This window comes from Oryx dammah, unplaced genomic scaffold (genome assembly GCF_014754425.2).
Source record: "Oryx dammah isolate SB20612 unplaced genomic scaffold, SCBI_Odam_1.1 HiC_scaffold_26, whole genome shotgun sequence".
Taxonomy (NCBI): Eukaryota; Metazoa; Chordata; class Mammalia; order Artiodactyla; family Bovidae; genus Oryx; species Oryx dammah.
In genome coordinates, this window is record NW_024070210.1 from 30,884,646 (window position 1) to 30,899,249 (window position 14,604).

General features: G+C 42.6%; 1 protein-coding gene across 1 annotated transcript in view; it reads left to right on the forward strand.

The window, feature by feature from the left end:
* RTN1 (reticulon 1) overlaps nucleotides 1–14,604 on the forward strand; it is a 257,808-nt gene that overhangs the window by 121,340 nt on the left and 121,864 nt on the right. The window contains exon 2 of the mRNA XM_040226343.1: nucleotides 9,703–10,476. Within this exon, the coding sequence (XP_040082277.1) occupies nucleotides 9,703–10,476 (774 nt within the window). The remainder of the gene's footprint in view (nucleotides 1–9,702; nucleotides 10,477–14,604) is intronic.

Sequence of the window (14,604 nt, forward strand, 5' to 3'; positions counted from 1 at the left end):
GAAGATCATGGCATCTGGTCCCATCACTTCATGGGAAATAGATGAGGAAACAGTGGAAACAGTGTCAGACTTTATTTTTGGGGCTCCAAAATCACCGCAGATGGTGACTGTAGCCATGAAGTTAGAGGACGCTTACTCCTTGGGAGAAAAGTTATGACCAACCTAGATAGTATATTCAAAAGCAGAGACATTACTTTGCCAACAAAGGTCCGTCTAGTCAAGGCTATGGTTTTTCCAGTGGTCATGTATGGATGTGAGAGTTGGACTGTGAAGAAGACTGAGCGCTGAAGAATTGATGCTTTTGAACTGTGGTGTTGGAGAAGACTCTTGAGACTCCCTTGGACTGCAAGGAGATCCAACCAGTCCATTCTGAAGGAGATCAGCCCTGGGATTTCTTTGGAAGGAATGATGCTAAAGCTGAAACTCCAGTACTTTGGCCACCTCATGCGAAGAGTTGACTCATTGGAAAAGACTCTGATGCTGGGAGGGATTGGGGGCAGGAGGAGAAGTGGACGACAGAGGATGAGATGGCTGGATGGCATCACTAACTCAATGGACGTGACTCTGAGACAACTCCGGGAGATGGTGATGGACAGGGAGGCCTGGTGTGCTGCGATTCATGGGGTCGCAAAGAGTTGGACACGACTGAGTGACTGAACTGAACTGAACTGAACTGAACTGAACTGTCAATATACGCATAGTGTTAAGGAAATGTGACCAAGAACAGTTATTTTTCTATTTGGAAATCAGAGAGCACAATTCTTCAACAAATAATATAAAGGTTGGGATAACTCTTTTTTTGTTGTTCCAAAGATAATTCTTTGCACGGTGAAGTAACTCAGAGCTTTCTCTGTGTTGAAAACATTAAAAGTGGAATATATCTAAATTAGGTGGGTGGATTAGATAATGGTGATGGTTGTATAGTTCTGTGGATATACAAAAATTGCTGAGTTGTATATTTTAAGAGTGAATTTTATGGTTTGTGAATTATAAATCAGTTTTTTTTTCTTTTAAGGCAATGGGAAGTCTAGGAAGGGTTTTAAGGACTTTTTCTTAAGATCTAAGTAAATTATAAATAAATGTTTCTTCCCTCCCCAGAAAAGATTGTCCCCACCCAAGAAGGCCACAGAATCACATTTACACCTTTGAACACAGAAATGTTCAAAGCAAAAAAAATGTCCCCATACTTTGAAGCTCATCAGAACTTGCGCTCCATTGCATCTCAGGACTTGGCAGCGTTATGCTATCTAAGACCTTACGGAGAACTCAGAGAAACTTAGGCAGTGGTTTGCTGCTGGGCTAGTTTTTTTCCTCTTACAGAATTTTCTGCTAAAGGGATAACTCTGTAAGGCAGTGCAAGCCCTGGCTCTTCATAGTGGAGGAAAAACCCAAAACTTGCTGAATCATTTTTTTATTAAACATTAATTTTGTAGTTCCAACAGCTAAATCTGTTATTCTGGCAGGCAAGCTTTAAATAAGGCAGTGAGTTGGGGAAAGAGAGAGCAGTTACTCATATTCTTAAAGTCCAAGCATGTCATCAGCATTGACTTTGTGTCTTTTGCTAGGTAATGCAAGTTCATCTTCTCCTTTTTACTTGATTAACTAATCACATAGATACATTTTTAAAGAATGGATGTCCCTGAATTTCTCAGCACCCATTTGTCATGTTAAATCACAGGGTACTTCATTTTAGAAGGAGAATGCTTTCTAGGTGACATAGAGGCTCCTGGTGCCTCCCCGGCATATCCATCCCTCAGAGATGACTCTCTTGTCAGCTGTGTCCCGGCCTCCATCTGGGGGCCTGCTGATTTCATAGCATTTAGAAAAGCTGAGTGGGAGTTTCAGGGAAAAAGCCTTACTGCCTACGCTCTGTGCGGGCTACTACCATCCATCACATGGGCAGTCTAAGGGCAAATGATTCTTGGAAAAGTGAATGCAGATTCACCCTAGGTCACTTGTTTCTGGTCTGTAATTTTTGAATTTTAACATGCATCTGTCACCCTACTCCCACTGTCATTCCAGGTTTTCATATACCGCCCCCCCTCTAAAATATTTCTCAAATTAATTGGACGAACTATATACCTATACCTATACCTCTTAGTGTTGGCTCTATTTAAACAATAATTAGTGGTTTGGTTTTGTTTTTATTTTTAAAAGATGTTTCGCTAATGGAGCACATCTACCTCTGTGCTCAGGAAACCTTTTCATATAAACTATTCTTTGTTTCTGGCATCTTCTATGTTTCCATTTCAGAGCAGTAAGAGAGTCTTTATGAGTTACAGGAGAATCATCTCAAACCACTGTCGACTTGTCTCTACCCTGAGGAGTAAGAATGAGCTCAGTCTACAAGAGAGAAACCTCATCCGTAGGCATGGAACATTCTCCCGCTTTTTCTATGTCTTTGTAAATTTCAGCATTTCATACTTGTTAGGCATTACCAGGCATTACCAGTTCCTCACAGGATCCATCAGTTGCATCACTAGAAAATACTTAACACCCAGTCACCTGCTTATGCAGCTGTGCAGACAGCCCTGACTTTGCACTCTTGGGACTTCAGGATCTAAGGCAGACCCCAGAGGGCAACATGAGTGTGGACTGGCTATATTTAACTCATTCTGGCCCAAAAGACCCTGATCACATGTCAATAGATAGGATAAAGTACCAAATGGATGGATGGTATATGTTGCAAATTCTGGTGTCCTCCCTGCAAAACAGAGGTAATTATAAAGCCCACAGCTCTCATTTACTGTGTGTACTATGTGCCAGGAAAGGAGCTAAGTGCATTATCTCATTTAATCCCTGTAACAGCCCAGTAACATGGGAACTATCTTTGCCCCATTTTAAAACCGAATAAACAAGGCTCCATGGAATTCTTCAGGCCAGAATACTGGAGTGTGTAGCTGGTCCCGTCTCCAGATTTTCCCAAACCTAGGGATCGAACCCAGGACTCCCACATTGCAGGCGGATTCTTTACCAGCTGAGTCACCAGGGAAGCCCAAAATAAGGCTTAGAGAGGCTACCTTGCCTAGAGTCTCACAACTGATACTAGTAAAGTCAGAAAACAAACCTAAGCTGTAGGCTAGCAATTGAATGAGCTTGATTCAGTGAGAATGAGTCAGTCAGGAATGAAGATTTGTGGATAGAAAGTTTCCTCGAGAAAAGTCAAATACTAAATCATTATTCCTTAGTATTGCTAGAGAAATTTTAAAAATAAAATAAAACACCCACCATTTAGGAAACTACTGAATTTATCTAGCTCATGATTAGTGTTTCTGATCTAGGACATCAGTGTATTCAAAAGCCTGATTTTATCAGCACATACGATTTCATGGCAGCTAATTTAGCTTATTTTCATGCTTTCTTCCACTTAGCTTTGGACTAGAGATAGTGACTTGGGATCCTTCAACTTTTATTATAAGTACTTTCCTAAAAAAATTACTTGTAAGATGGAAATTTGAAAATCAATCCCATTTTAAATTTGCTGTGCCCTGCTGTCCACCTCCTGAAGGAGCATGTGTATGTCTACACATTAACCATATGTGCATCTGCCTTCATGCAAATCCGATTTCTTGATGGCCAAGGAAACAGCCAGAGAATGAGGCAGTCAGATGTTCCCAGGAATCCTTGGTTATAGAAAGAAAGTACTAATTTCTAGTCTAGACAAGGAAAGCCTTTTTATTTAGTGGATTTATATCTAACAATGTGACAATATTGGTTCCTGCCTGGGGCAACTGGCTGATGTGCTCTGCCTTAGTCCACACAGCTGCCAGCTCTGTAGGAAGCGCTGACAAGGATTAATTGGCTTTCCTGAGCCTTGAGGCTCAGCTCTGCTTTCCAGTTCCAAGACTCCCTCAGGACTCTGCTCTCACATAATTTACTGTCTAGAAGGACTTTCTATTTTCGAGAGTTCTATCTAATAGGCCCTATGTAATGTATGCTGCTAAGCTGCTAAGTCACTTCAGTCGTGTCCGACTCTGTGTGACTCCATAGACGGCAGCCCACCAGGCTCCCCCGTCCCTGGGATTCTCCAGGCAAGAACACTGGAGTGGGTTGCCATTTCCTTCTCCAATGCATGAAAGTGAAAAGTGAAAGTAAGTCGCTCAGTCTTCACGACCCCATGGACTGCAGCCTACCAGGCTCCTCCGTCCATGGGATTTTCCAGGCAAGAGTACTGGAGTGGGGTGCCATCGCCTTCTCCATGTAATGTATACACATTTTCAAATTCTTTGAACCTTGAGAATCTTTTAGGATATTTAGCTCAATTTAAATAGGACAATGACCACATTCAAAGTGTTTAGATTATTTGTTGATTTTATGAGGGTTTTGACATGGTCCCATTTAAAATGTATGATTTACACAAATGATTTTGTCCCTCTTCCTCTATTTGGTAGTATTTGTGACATCCTTTCAATTTTATGCTGGGTTTTCTGGGCAAGAGGAAGCTAGTAAGATGAGGATTTCAGGAGTGGGAGTTCTTCCCAATTATTGATTCTATCTATAGTCTCTCTAGTAATGTTGATGTGATCCAGAGTTTATCCCCTCAATTATTACTATATATCTGGGAAGCCCCTATTCTCTGTGGCATCACCTTCAGGAAAATTATATTGATTCTGCTATACAGGTAAAGAAGAAATAAAGGAAGTTGTGTCCCACTATGGTGAAGCCAACTGATATAAAAATCATAGACAGTTGGAAGAGTCTTCTGCTGTTGTCCTATCCAACTTTCCATCAAATGCTGGTTCCTGCCTAGATGGATACTGGGCCTCTTTCCGTCTGCCTGCCCCTGGGATCATAATAGTCTTGTTCCCGAGATGCAGCTCCCACCCATTGTTGGATAACTTGAATTCTAGACAGTTCTTTCATATAGGAGTTTAAAAACATCCTCTTTGTAACTTCTCATCAGTTAGTCTTAGTTTGTTCTGAGTAGTTGCACAGAATGTCTACTCATTGATTGATTGATTGATTGGGCTATTCATTCATTTATTCATTTTTGGGGGTGCCAACTATGTACAATATATTGTACAAGAACATGAGTCTCAAAAACTCTAGGAGCTGACAGGTTAGCAGGCGATAACATAGACATATCAAAGTCATGTATTGTACATGTGACACAAGCAGTATAATTAAGTGCTATGGGAAAGGAAGGGGAGAACAATATGAAGGGGTCAGGTCTTGACAGATGTGGTCAGCAGACTCATTTTGGTGATTGTTTAGTAGCTAAGTCATGTTTGACTCTTGCAACCCTGTGCACCTCTGTCCATAGGATTTCCCAGACAAGAATACTGGAGTGGGTAGCCATTCCCTTCTCCAGGGGATATTCCTGACCCAGGGATTGAACCTGGGTCTCCTGCATTGCAGGCAGAGTCTTTACTGACTGAGACACCAAGGAAGCGCATGGCTTGAAGTTAAAAGGTGGAGATTTGGATGTGGAGATTGTAAGTATTAGGTGTTGGAGAAGTCATGGGTAGTTTGTATTGACCAGAGCTCAGCGTTTGAATTGGAGAGTGTAAGACAGGCCTAAAAAGGGTGGTAGAATGAGTGTGAGTTAGTGAAGGGCTTTGTACGCCTAGAGTGGAGGGTAAGAACCGTGGAGACAGAGCTGTGAGGCCAGGTGGCATTCACATTGTCTCAAATGACAGGCTGCAGGGTTTAAGGAGTATCCAGTGAGGCAAAGCAGAGCCCTGGGGCCAGTTGCGAAACAGGTGACAGTTGTGTTTAGTGTGATGACTGGTGGCCGGAGACAGGGGGCTGGAGAGTTATGTAACGTGCCAGATACGGGTGATAAGGGTCAGAAGCCATGTGGTGGCCCCTGCAATAGACGTGCTGACTGAGAGTTGAATGATAATGACTTTGACAGCCCTGGAAGCTATCTACCGTGTCTTCCCCTGGACAGCTTCCTTCTCTCCGCTTCCCCACACATCCACACTATTTACATCTAGCAGCAAACCCCGCCTTACTTTCTGGTGAACAATCACTCATTAACACGTGGAATCTTTCCAGGTGATTGTGGTAGAGAATCTCAGGATCCAAATGTCTGTTGTGAAATAGCTGAGAATTGATTTCCCTGCCTCTAATGTGGTCTACATTATCAGTTCAGTTCAGTTCAGTCACTCAGTCATGTCTGACTCTTTGCAACCACATGGACTGCAGCATGCTAGGCCTCCCAGTCCATCACCAACTCCCAGAGCTTTCTTAAACTCATGTCCATCGAGTTGGTAATGCCATCCAACCATCTCATCCTCTGTCATCCCCTTCTCCTCCTGCCCTCAATCTTTCCCAGCATCAGGGTCTTTTCCAATGAGTCAGTTCTTTGCATCAGGTAATCAAAGTATTGGAGTTTCAGCTTCAGCATCAGTCCTTCCAGTGAATTCTGATTTCCTTTAGGATTGACTGGTTTGATCTCCTTTCAGTCCAAGGGACTCTCAAGAGTCTTCTCCAACACCACAATTCAAAAGCATCAATTCTTCGGCACTCAGCTTTCTTTATGGTCCAACTCTCACATTCATACATGACTACTGGAAAAACCATAGCTTTGACTCTATGGATAGAGTTCTGACAATACTTGGTCCACTGGAGAAGGGAATGGCAAACCACGTCAGTATTTTTGCCTTGAGAAGGCAAACCACTTCCCCATCTTGCCTTTTCAAGGCAAAAATGCTGATGTGTTTTGCCATTCCCTTCTCTAGTAGACCATGTTTTGTCAGAACTCTCTACCATGACCTGTCTGTCTTGGGTGGCCCTACACAGCATGGCTCATAGTTTCATTGAGTTAGACAAGGCTGTGATCCAAGTCTACATATAGGCTAAGCCCATATCACAAAAGAAGCTTTAAATATCCTTCTAGGATAAAGGTGTGTGTGTGCACACACCGATTTAAATTTAATAGCTTTTTCTTTAGTGTTCTATGTGTGTGGTAGGGAATAAGACCTGTCATTATTACCATTCCTTTTGTAATTGAGTTTGTTTTTATCTAACTGGAAAAGCAGGGGTGCCATATATGAAGGAAGTGTATCTAGAAGACTATCTGAAATGAACAGATTTAAATTGGTCTGTTGCTCACAAAATTAGGCTACTTGTTGAATAAAGTGAATTTAGCAATTTAGGGGAATGTTCCCATGTGTCTTCTTACACATTCTGTTATTTATGCTTTTCTAAACTTTAAAGTTACTTTCTTTAATTTTTCAAATATTTATTAAGTATCGAATATATGCCAGGACCTGTTCTAGATTTTAGGCTACATTAGTGAACAAAATAGTCAAGATTCCTGCCCTCATGGAATATACCTAGCAAAGGAGGGGGGACAATCATTAAATAAGTAATGAATAAATAAGTTAATTATGTGATTTATTAGGAGGAGACAAGTGTTAAGGAAAAATAAAGAGAAAAGTAGGGAGGGACAGGGTTGCTAGGGTGTGTAGGGGAGTTGCAACCTGAGACAGAGTGGTCAAATTTGCCTTCCTTAAGAAGGTGACATTTGAGTGAAGACTCCGCAGTGAAGGGTTTAGATACATAGGTATCTAGAGAATTCCAAGGAAAGAAAGCTGCTCTTGTAATGCTATTGAGGCAGGAGAGTGCTGGAAACGAAGAGGCTCTGTGCTTTTCCATTTCCCTTAGACTAGCCATGCTCATACAACCAAGAAGATAGCTTGGAAAAGAAAATTGCTAAGTGTATTTGTAATAGAACTGATTCAAAATTACTTAAAAAAGAAAAACTTCACAAACATTTAAGGAAGTACAAAGGGGACTAGGAGCGCTTTTCTGACTTCTAGACTGCTTGGGTTTGAACCCTGGCTCTGCCACTTCCTGCCTTTGTGGTCTTTGGTGTGTCATTCAGCCCTTCTGTTCCTCAGTTTCCTCATCTGTAAAATGAGACTAATTATAGTACCTATCCTCTGGGATTGCTTTGATGACTAAAGGAGTCAATATTAATGAAAGCTTGGCACTGTGTCTGACACATAGCAAGCAGTCAAGTATTAGCTAGTAATATTACTACTACTGTTACTACTAATAGTTACTGTTACTACTTTCATGAGTTGGTGCCCTAATCTGTAATATTCTTTAAGTGTGTTTTAAGGGCTGAGTGCCAAAGAATTGATGCTTTTGAACTGTGGTATTGGAGAAGACTCTTGAGACTCCCTTGGACTGCAAGGAGATCCAACCAGTCCATTCTGAAGGAAGGAATGATGCTAAAGCTGAAGCTCCAGTACTTCGGCCACCTCATGCAAAGAGTTGACTCATTGGAAAAGACTCTGATGCTGGGAGTGATTGGGGGCAGGAGGAGAAGGGGACGACAGAGGATGAGATGGCTGGATGGCATCACTAACTCGATGGACGTGAGTCTGAGTGAACTCCGGGAGTTGGTGATGGACAGGGAAACCTGGTGTGCTGCGATTCATGGGGTCGCAAAGAGTCGGACACGACTGAGCGACTGAAATGAACTGAACTGAACTGAAGGGTTGAATGTGTGTGTATGTGTGATCTCTTGAGAGTGTGGGGCTTAATTTAAAACATTAAAGAATCAGGTAAAATCCTACTCATGAGCAAGTGACAAGGTCTCAATAAATGTTAGTTTCTTCCCTTCTGACAGTATTTTACAGCATAGAAAAATAATATAGATTTTCTTTCTTCTCCTTGCTATTAATGAATATTTTGGCTGGTTTATAAATAAGATGAAGGCCAGGTGAAAACATTCTGTAGACTCAACCTTGGAAACTTGCTTTGCCCTTGGCACCACCAGTCAAACCAAGAAATTCTCAGTGGGTCATTTTGAATATACTGGAAGGCAAATAACCTCAGTTATTGGTGGGTGACTGAGGAGAAAAACAAAATGAGGGGAAAACTGGAGAAGAAGGGAAGTACTCTTTAAGGTGATACCACTTTGGGACGAGGCCACCAGAAAACCAGGAGTTTCTTTCTCTGAGTACCTTTAACAAGAGAAGAGATGGCATCGATCCACGTAGAGCAGGAGTCCCTGAATGAAAGGACTGGACCAGAGAGTTCGTGAGCCTTCTCCAAGCTCACTGAGCAGCGCTTCTCCCCAGTGGACTATCCTATTGTGTTGTATTTACAAACCTGAATTAACTTATATTTCCACATCTGTTTAAAGGGTCACCGTACTCTTGCCTGGAAAATCCCATGGACGGAGGAGCCTGGTAGGCTGCAGTCCATGGGGTCGCTGAGGGTCGGACATGACTGAGCGACTTCACTTTGACTTTTCACTTTCATGCATTGGAGAAGGAAATGGCAACCCACTCCAGTGTTCTTGCCTGGAGACTCCCAGGGACGGGGGAGCCTGGTGGGCTGCCATCTATGGGGTCTCACAGAGTCGGACACAACTGAAGTGACTTAGCAACAGCAGCAGCAGCAGCAGCAGAGCCTTAGATGCAAAGAAGTGTTCTGTTGACTAATACCAAGTAAGAACCAGTCACTGCATATTAAAGTAGTAGATTTTGAGAATCAACTTTCTAGTTATCTGGGGTCTGTCTGCAACTTCTCTGGATGTGGCAGCTCATGCAGTCTGCTGCCAGAAAAATACCAGTGCTGGAGACAAGGAAAAACAACATGAGAGTGGTCTGAGGGAACTCTGAGGTCTTGAGGAGAAAGGATGCTGTGCCTGCACAGGCCGGGGTGGGTGGTGGGTTAGGCAGGTGGAGAAATGAAGCCAGGCTCCCCCTCACTCTCTACTGCTGTTTTGATTTATAGGTGCATCGGATATCTCCAGGGCCATGGATCACACCTTTTCAACAGTGGCAAAGGATGGGGAAGGAGTGTGTTATACGTCTCTGATTTCTGACATCTATTACCCACCTCAGGAGGATGCTACATATTTCACTGGAATTCTTCAGAAAGAAAACGGCCACATCACTGCTTCAGAGAGCCCTGAGGAGTTGCGTCCCCCTGGATCCTCCTTACCAGATGTGCCTGGGACGGAGCCTCGTGGCTTATTTAGTTTGGATTCTGGAATAGAAATGACTCCAGCAGAGTCCGCTGAAGTGAACAAGATCTTAGCAGACCCCCTGGACCAGATGAAAGCAGAAGCCTATAAATACATTGACATAACTAGGCCAGAGGAGGTGAAATATCAGGAGCAATGTCACCCCAAGTTGGAAGAGAAAGACTTGGACTTTAAGAATAAGGACACTGAAATCTCACTAAGGTCTGAAGAGACCCCAGAGGCTGAGAAACCAATTCCTGTGGAGGGGAAAATCCTCAAGGACCATTTATTTGAAGAATCAACCTTTGCGCCATATGTAGACGATATCTCGGAAGAACAGCGCAGTGCCCCTCTGATTGCTGCCCCTGTCAAGATCACGCTGACTGAGATCGAGCCTTCTATTGAAACCGCTACCCCAGAGAAGGCCCCCGAGAAGCAAGATATCTGCCTGAAACCGAGTCCTGACACAGTCCCCACGGTCACCGTCTCAGAGCCTGAAGACGACAGCCCAGGATCCGTCACTCCTCCGTCTTCTGGAACAGGTGAGTGGAAATCTGAACTTTAAGGACTGAAGATTTGCATTCAAAATACTTCCATCTCAATTTAACTGATTTAATTAATGTGTAACTTTTTCAGTCTTGTGCCCATTGTACAATGGTTGACATCTGGGGTTTTTTAAAAAGTCCTATCAGATTTGCTTTGTGAAATATTTCTTTCTTTATTTGAGGGGAGAAGTAAAAAATGACACACTGGCGACATTAAAACCCTCCTGCAGTTCTGTTGTTCAGGGTAGAGAGGAAGGTGCTGCCAGGCTCTAGGGTAGCTGTTTTCCCTGCTCCCTGGGCATCTTAGCTGCTCTCTTCAGACCAATTGGACCACCTTGGACAGGGCATTTTATATCCTTGGCTACAGCTCCAAGTCTGTACAATGAAGGGTGATAGGGTGGACCTTAGTTGTCTGGGGGGGATGGGCAGTGAGAGGAAACCTAAACAAAGGGCACTCCTCCCTTCCCCCTTCATTCTCAACACTGTCCTTTTCATCTTTGCAGTTGATTGAAGTTCTGCTTACAATTTCATTTTTTAAACCAACAATTCTATCTGGTTAGAAGTTTTAATAGTTCAGAATTCACTAGGCTGTGATCTTTTTCAGCTTGAACCTTCTACTCTGACTCAAGGCAGAGTGTTGTTAGACCACATCAATACATCTTCTCAAGTACAAAGGGGACCTCTCAGACCTGAGTGAAAGTCCAGAGTGGTAGCCAGAGTTTCCCCACCCCACCCCATGCCACCCTTTCGCAGGAGGTGGGAGTGGGGCCTTTACGTCTCTTCTGCTCTCGAATGCTCGGGAGCATTAGGATGAAGACAGCGAGAGATCTTGAATCTCCCCCTACCTCAGCTGGCTGGAATTCTGACCCTACCCCACAGTAATTTACAAACCTCTTTTATTTACAAAAAGTAGCCTTCAGAACCTCAGGTAAAAGAGCTTGTACTGAACTCTTAAAACAGATCTAAACCCTTCTGATTAAAGAGTGATTGCTCTAAATCCTGATGAAGCAGTCAGTTCAAGTGTTAGAGCAGAGCAGGTATTTAGCGGAGGTCCCTCCTGTCTTGTTTCCCTAAAGATTTTGGAATCCATTCCTCCCTTCCCCTGACATTAGCTCAGACTCATTCAACTGTAAACTCTTACAGATTCACTGCACCCAGTTCCTGATTTTCAAATTCATTCATTTGCTCAACACACACTTTCTACACACTTTCTTTTAGTCAGGACTCGAATAAGCACTGGTAATGTTGGAGTTGAAAAGCAAACAAAAATCAGTCCCTGCCTTCCAGTGGGACAGATGACCAGGGAAATAGTCACATTCCAGTGTGACCTATCCCAGCTGACAACAGGAGGTAGGGACATAACTGAGTCTCAAAGTCTCCTTATGATCCTTCTGGCCACGCAGGTAAAACCCTTCTATTAATATTATCCCATGACATAAAGATACTGACACTCTGAAGATAACTACATTATCAGCTGTGCTTCAGAGCTCTAGGGTTGTCTGGTCATGAGTACAGAAGAACTTTGGCCAGTCTTTGGGAAGGGTGAAATGCCCCTGCTCCTTCAGGTCTATTTACATGGCCACACGCCTTATGTGAAAATTACAGTTTACGAAGCTGGTGAGAAAGACTTGATGTGTGCATGCATGCCTGTGAAGTCGCTTAAGTCGTGTCCAACTCTCTGCGACCCTATGGACTGTAGCCCACCAAGCTCCTCTGTCCATGAGATTCTCCAGGCAAGAATACTGGAGTGAGTTGCCATGCCCTCCTCCAGGGAATCTTCTCAACTCAGGGACTGAACCAGTGTCTCTTACATTCCCCGCAATGGCAGGTGGATTCATTACCACTGAACCACCTAGGAAGTCCAAAGACTTGATATAGGGCTCATTAATTATGAGGGATTTTTTTTTTCTTTGGTTGTCATGACTCAGGTTCTGGAGCATCTTGAAGAGGAGACAAAATCAGATTTGGCTCTCATGATCTTGGAGTTTTATGATCTATTGGTGCCCGTTTGACAGCATGGGATAGGACAGTGGTTTTCTCTGCAAGTACTCCAAGTAAACATTCTAAGTACGGTTTATTCCAGAAAGAGAAAGTCCCTTGTCCCATTACACAATTGTCTCTGATGGTCAGCTCCCCTCTCCACACACCCACTACACCATAACACCTGAGTCATAAGACGACACATAAGAATAAAACTAACAAAAGAGATAGGAGGAGTCCGCTTGTCTTTGAGGCTTTTCTTATTCTTTTTACCCCAAAGTGAAAGTGAAAGTCCCTCAGTCATGTCTGACTCTTTGCAACTCCCTGGACTATACAGTCCGTGTAATTCTCCAGGCCAGAATACTGGAGTGGGTAGCCTTTCCCTTCTCCAGGGGATCTTCCCACCCATGGATTGAACCCAGGTCTCCCGCATTGCAGGCGGATTCTTTACCAGCTGAGCCAAGAGGTTACCTTAACCCCCTTCTCATTTTGTGAGCCCCTGGTACTATGAGACCCTATGCCCATAGACACTGGAGGATTTGGGCTTTATTTCATCTCTTGGGTCTCGATTCTCTCTGCCATTTCCAGTGCTAACTGGTAAGACAAACACCAAGAATTACATATAATCCTACATAGAAACTGAGGAAAAGGCAATCATCCTAAACAAAAGGAATTCAGTTTATCACTGTTTAATAAATATGGAAATTGTCAACTAACTCTGGAGAATAATTCTAATTATGTGAATCATGAATCAGGAGAAGTTATAATTTAGAAAAGTTTTAGCTACAGACCCTTAATCTTAATCAAGGAGTCTAATATACTTTCTTCCATCCAATACATTATTCCATTTTGCAGTTTTCTCCAATGTACTTAATTATTTTCATCATATTAAATAACATACCCAGAGGTATGGAGGTAAAAATTCTTACAACCCAAATATTGGAAGTAGTTTCTAAGTAAAGATCAGTCATGAATACAAGCGAAATGTTTTAGGAAAATACAGTAAGTGCCCTGAGGCACCAGAACATTGATCTGTAGCATGCTGTTTCTGACACACATACCTAGAAGTATATTGTGGTGGTCATGGATGTTCTTTGAGGTGTTATCTTCAGAAAAGACAATCAATAATCAAGAGGCTATGGTAAAACCACCCATGTCCCTTAAGAAGAAATAGCAATACAAAGTAAATCAATTCAAACTCTTTGAAAACTACTGTTGCTATTTATTTCCTTGCATCGATGAGGTCTGTGATTCTCCTACCCACTTTTCAAATTTGTTCTTTTATTCAGAATGCTTATTGAGTGACTTCTCTAAGTCAGACATGTGCTAGACACCAGACACATTGCAGTAAACAAGGTGAATAAAGTCCCTGCCCTCGTGAAGCTTACTGCTAGTGAGAGATGTCAGTAAAAGGAAGCACAGAAATAAACAGTGTAATTTCATGGAGTGTGAACACTAAACAGTGATAGAATGTTGGGTGTGAGAAGGTCAAGGATGGCCTCTGTGACCTGAGATCTGTAGTCTGTGATCTGAAATCTGAATGAGAAGAAGACCATAATTCAAAGAGAAGGATTAACAGGGACCCTAGGTTTAGAGGTCAACTAATGCACAGGCCTCAAGGCTCTATTATTTGGGAACTGAAAGATGATACAAAGGAGCAAGGGAGAAGTATGAGACAGAACAGAATTGGAGAAGTAGACAGGGCCTAGAGCATTCAAGGCTTCGCATGCAAGAGCAAAGAATTTGAATTTTGTTCCAAATGCATTGGGAAACCATTGGATAATTTTAATCTGGGAAAGAATGCCATTCATTCATTGTTTCACTTAACAAACATGTAATGACCGTTTACTCCATGTCAACTATTGCTTAATCGCTGCTGTGGATATAGTGGTGAAACATAAGATTCCTCCATGTATGGAGTTTGCATTTTAATTGACAAAACTTACATACAAATAGGGCTTCCCTGGTGGCTCAGAGGTTAAAGCATCTGCTTGCAATGTGGAAGACCTGGGTTCATACAAATAAATAAATGATATACTATCAGGTTGTTATAATGGTTATGAAGAATGATAAAGCAAGGTAGAGTGTAAGAGAGTGATGGGGGCAGTCATGAGGAAATGTTTTTCCTTGCCAGTGGTTTTTAGC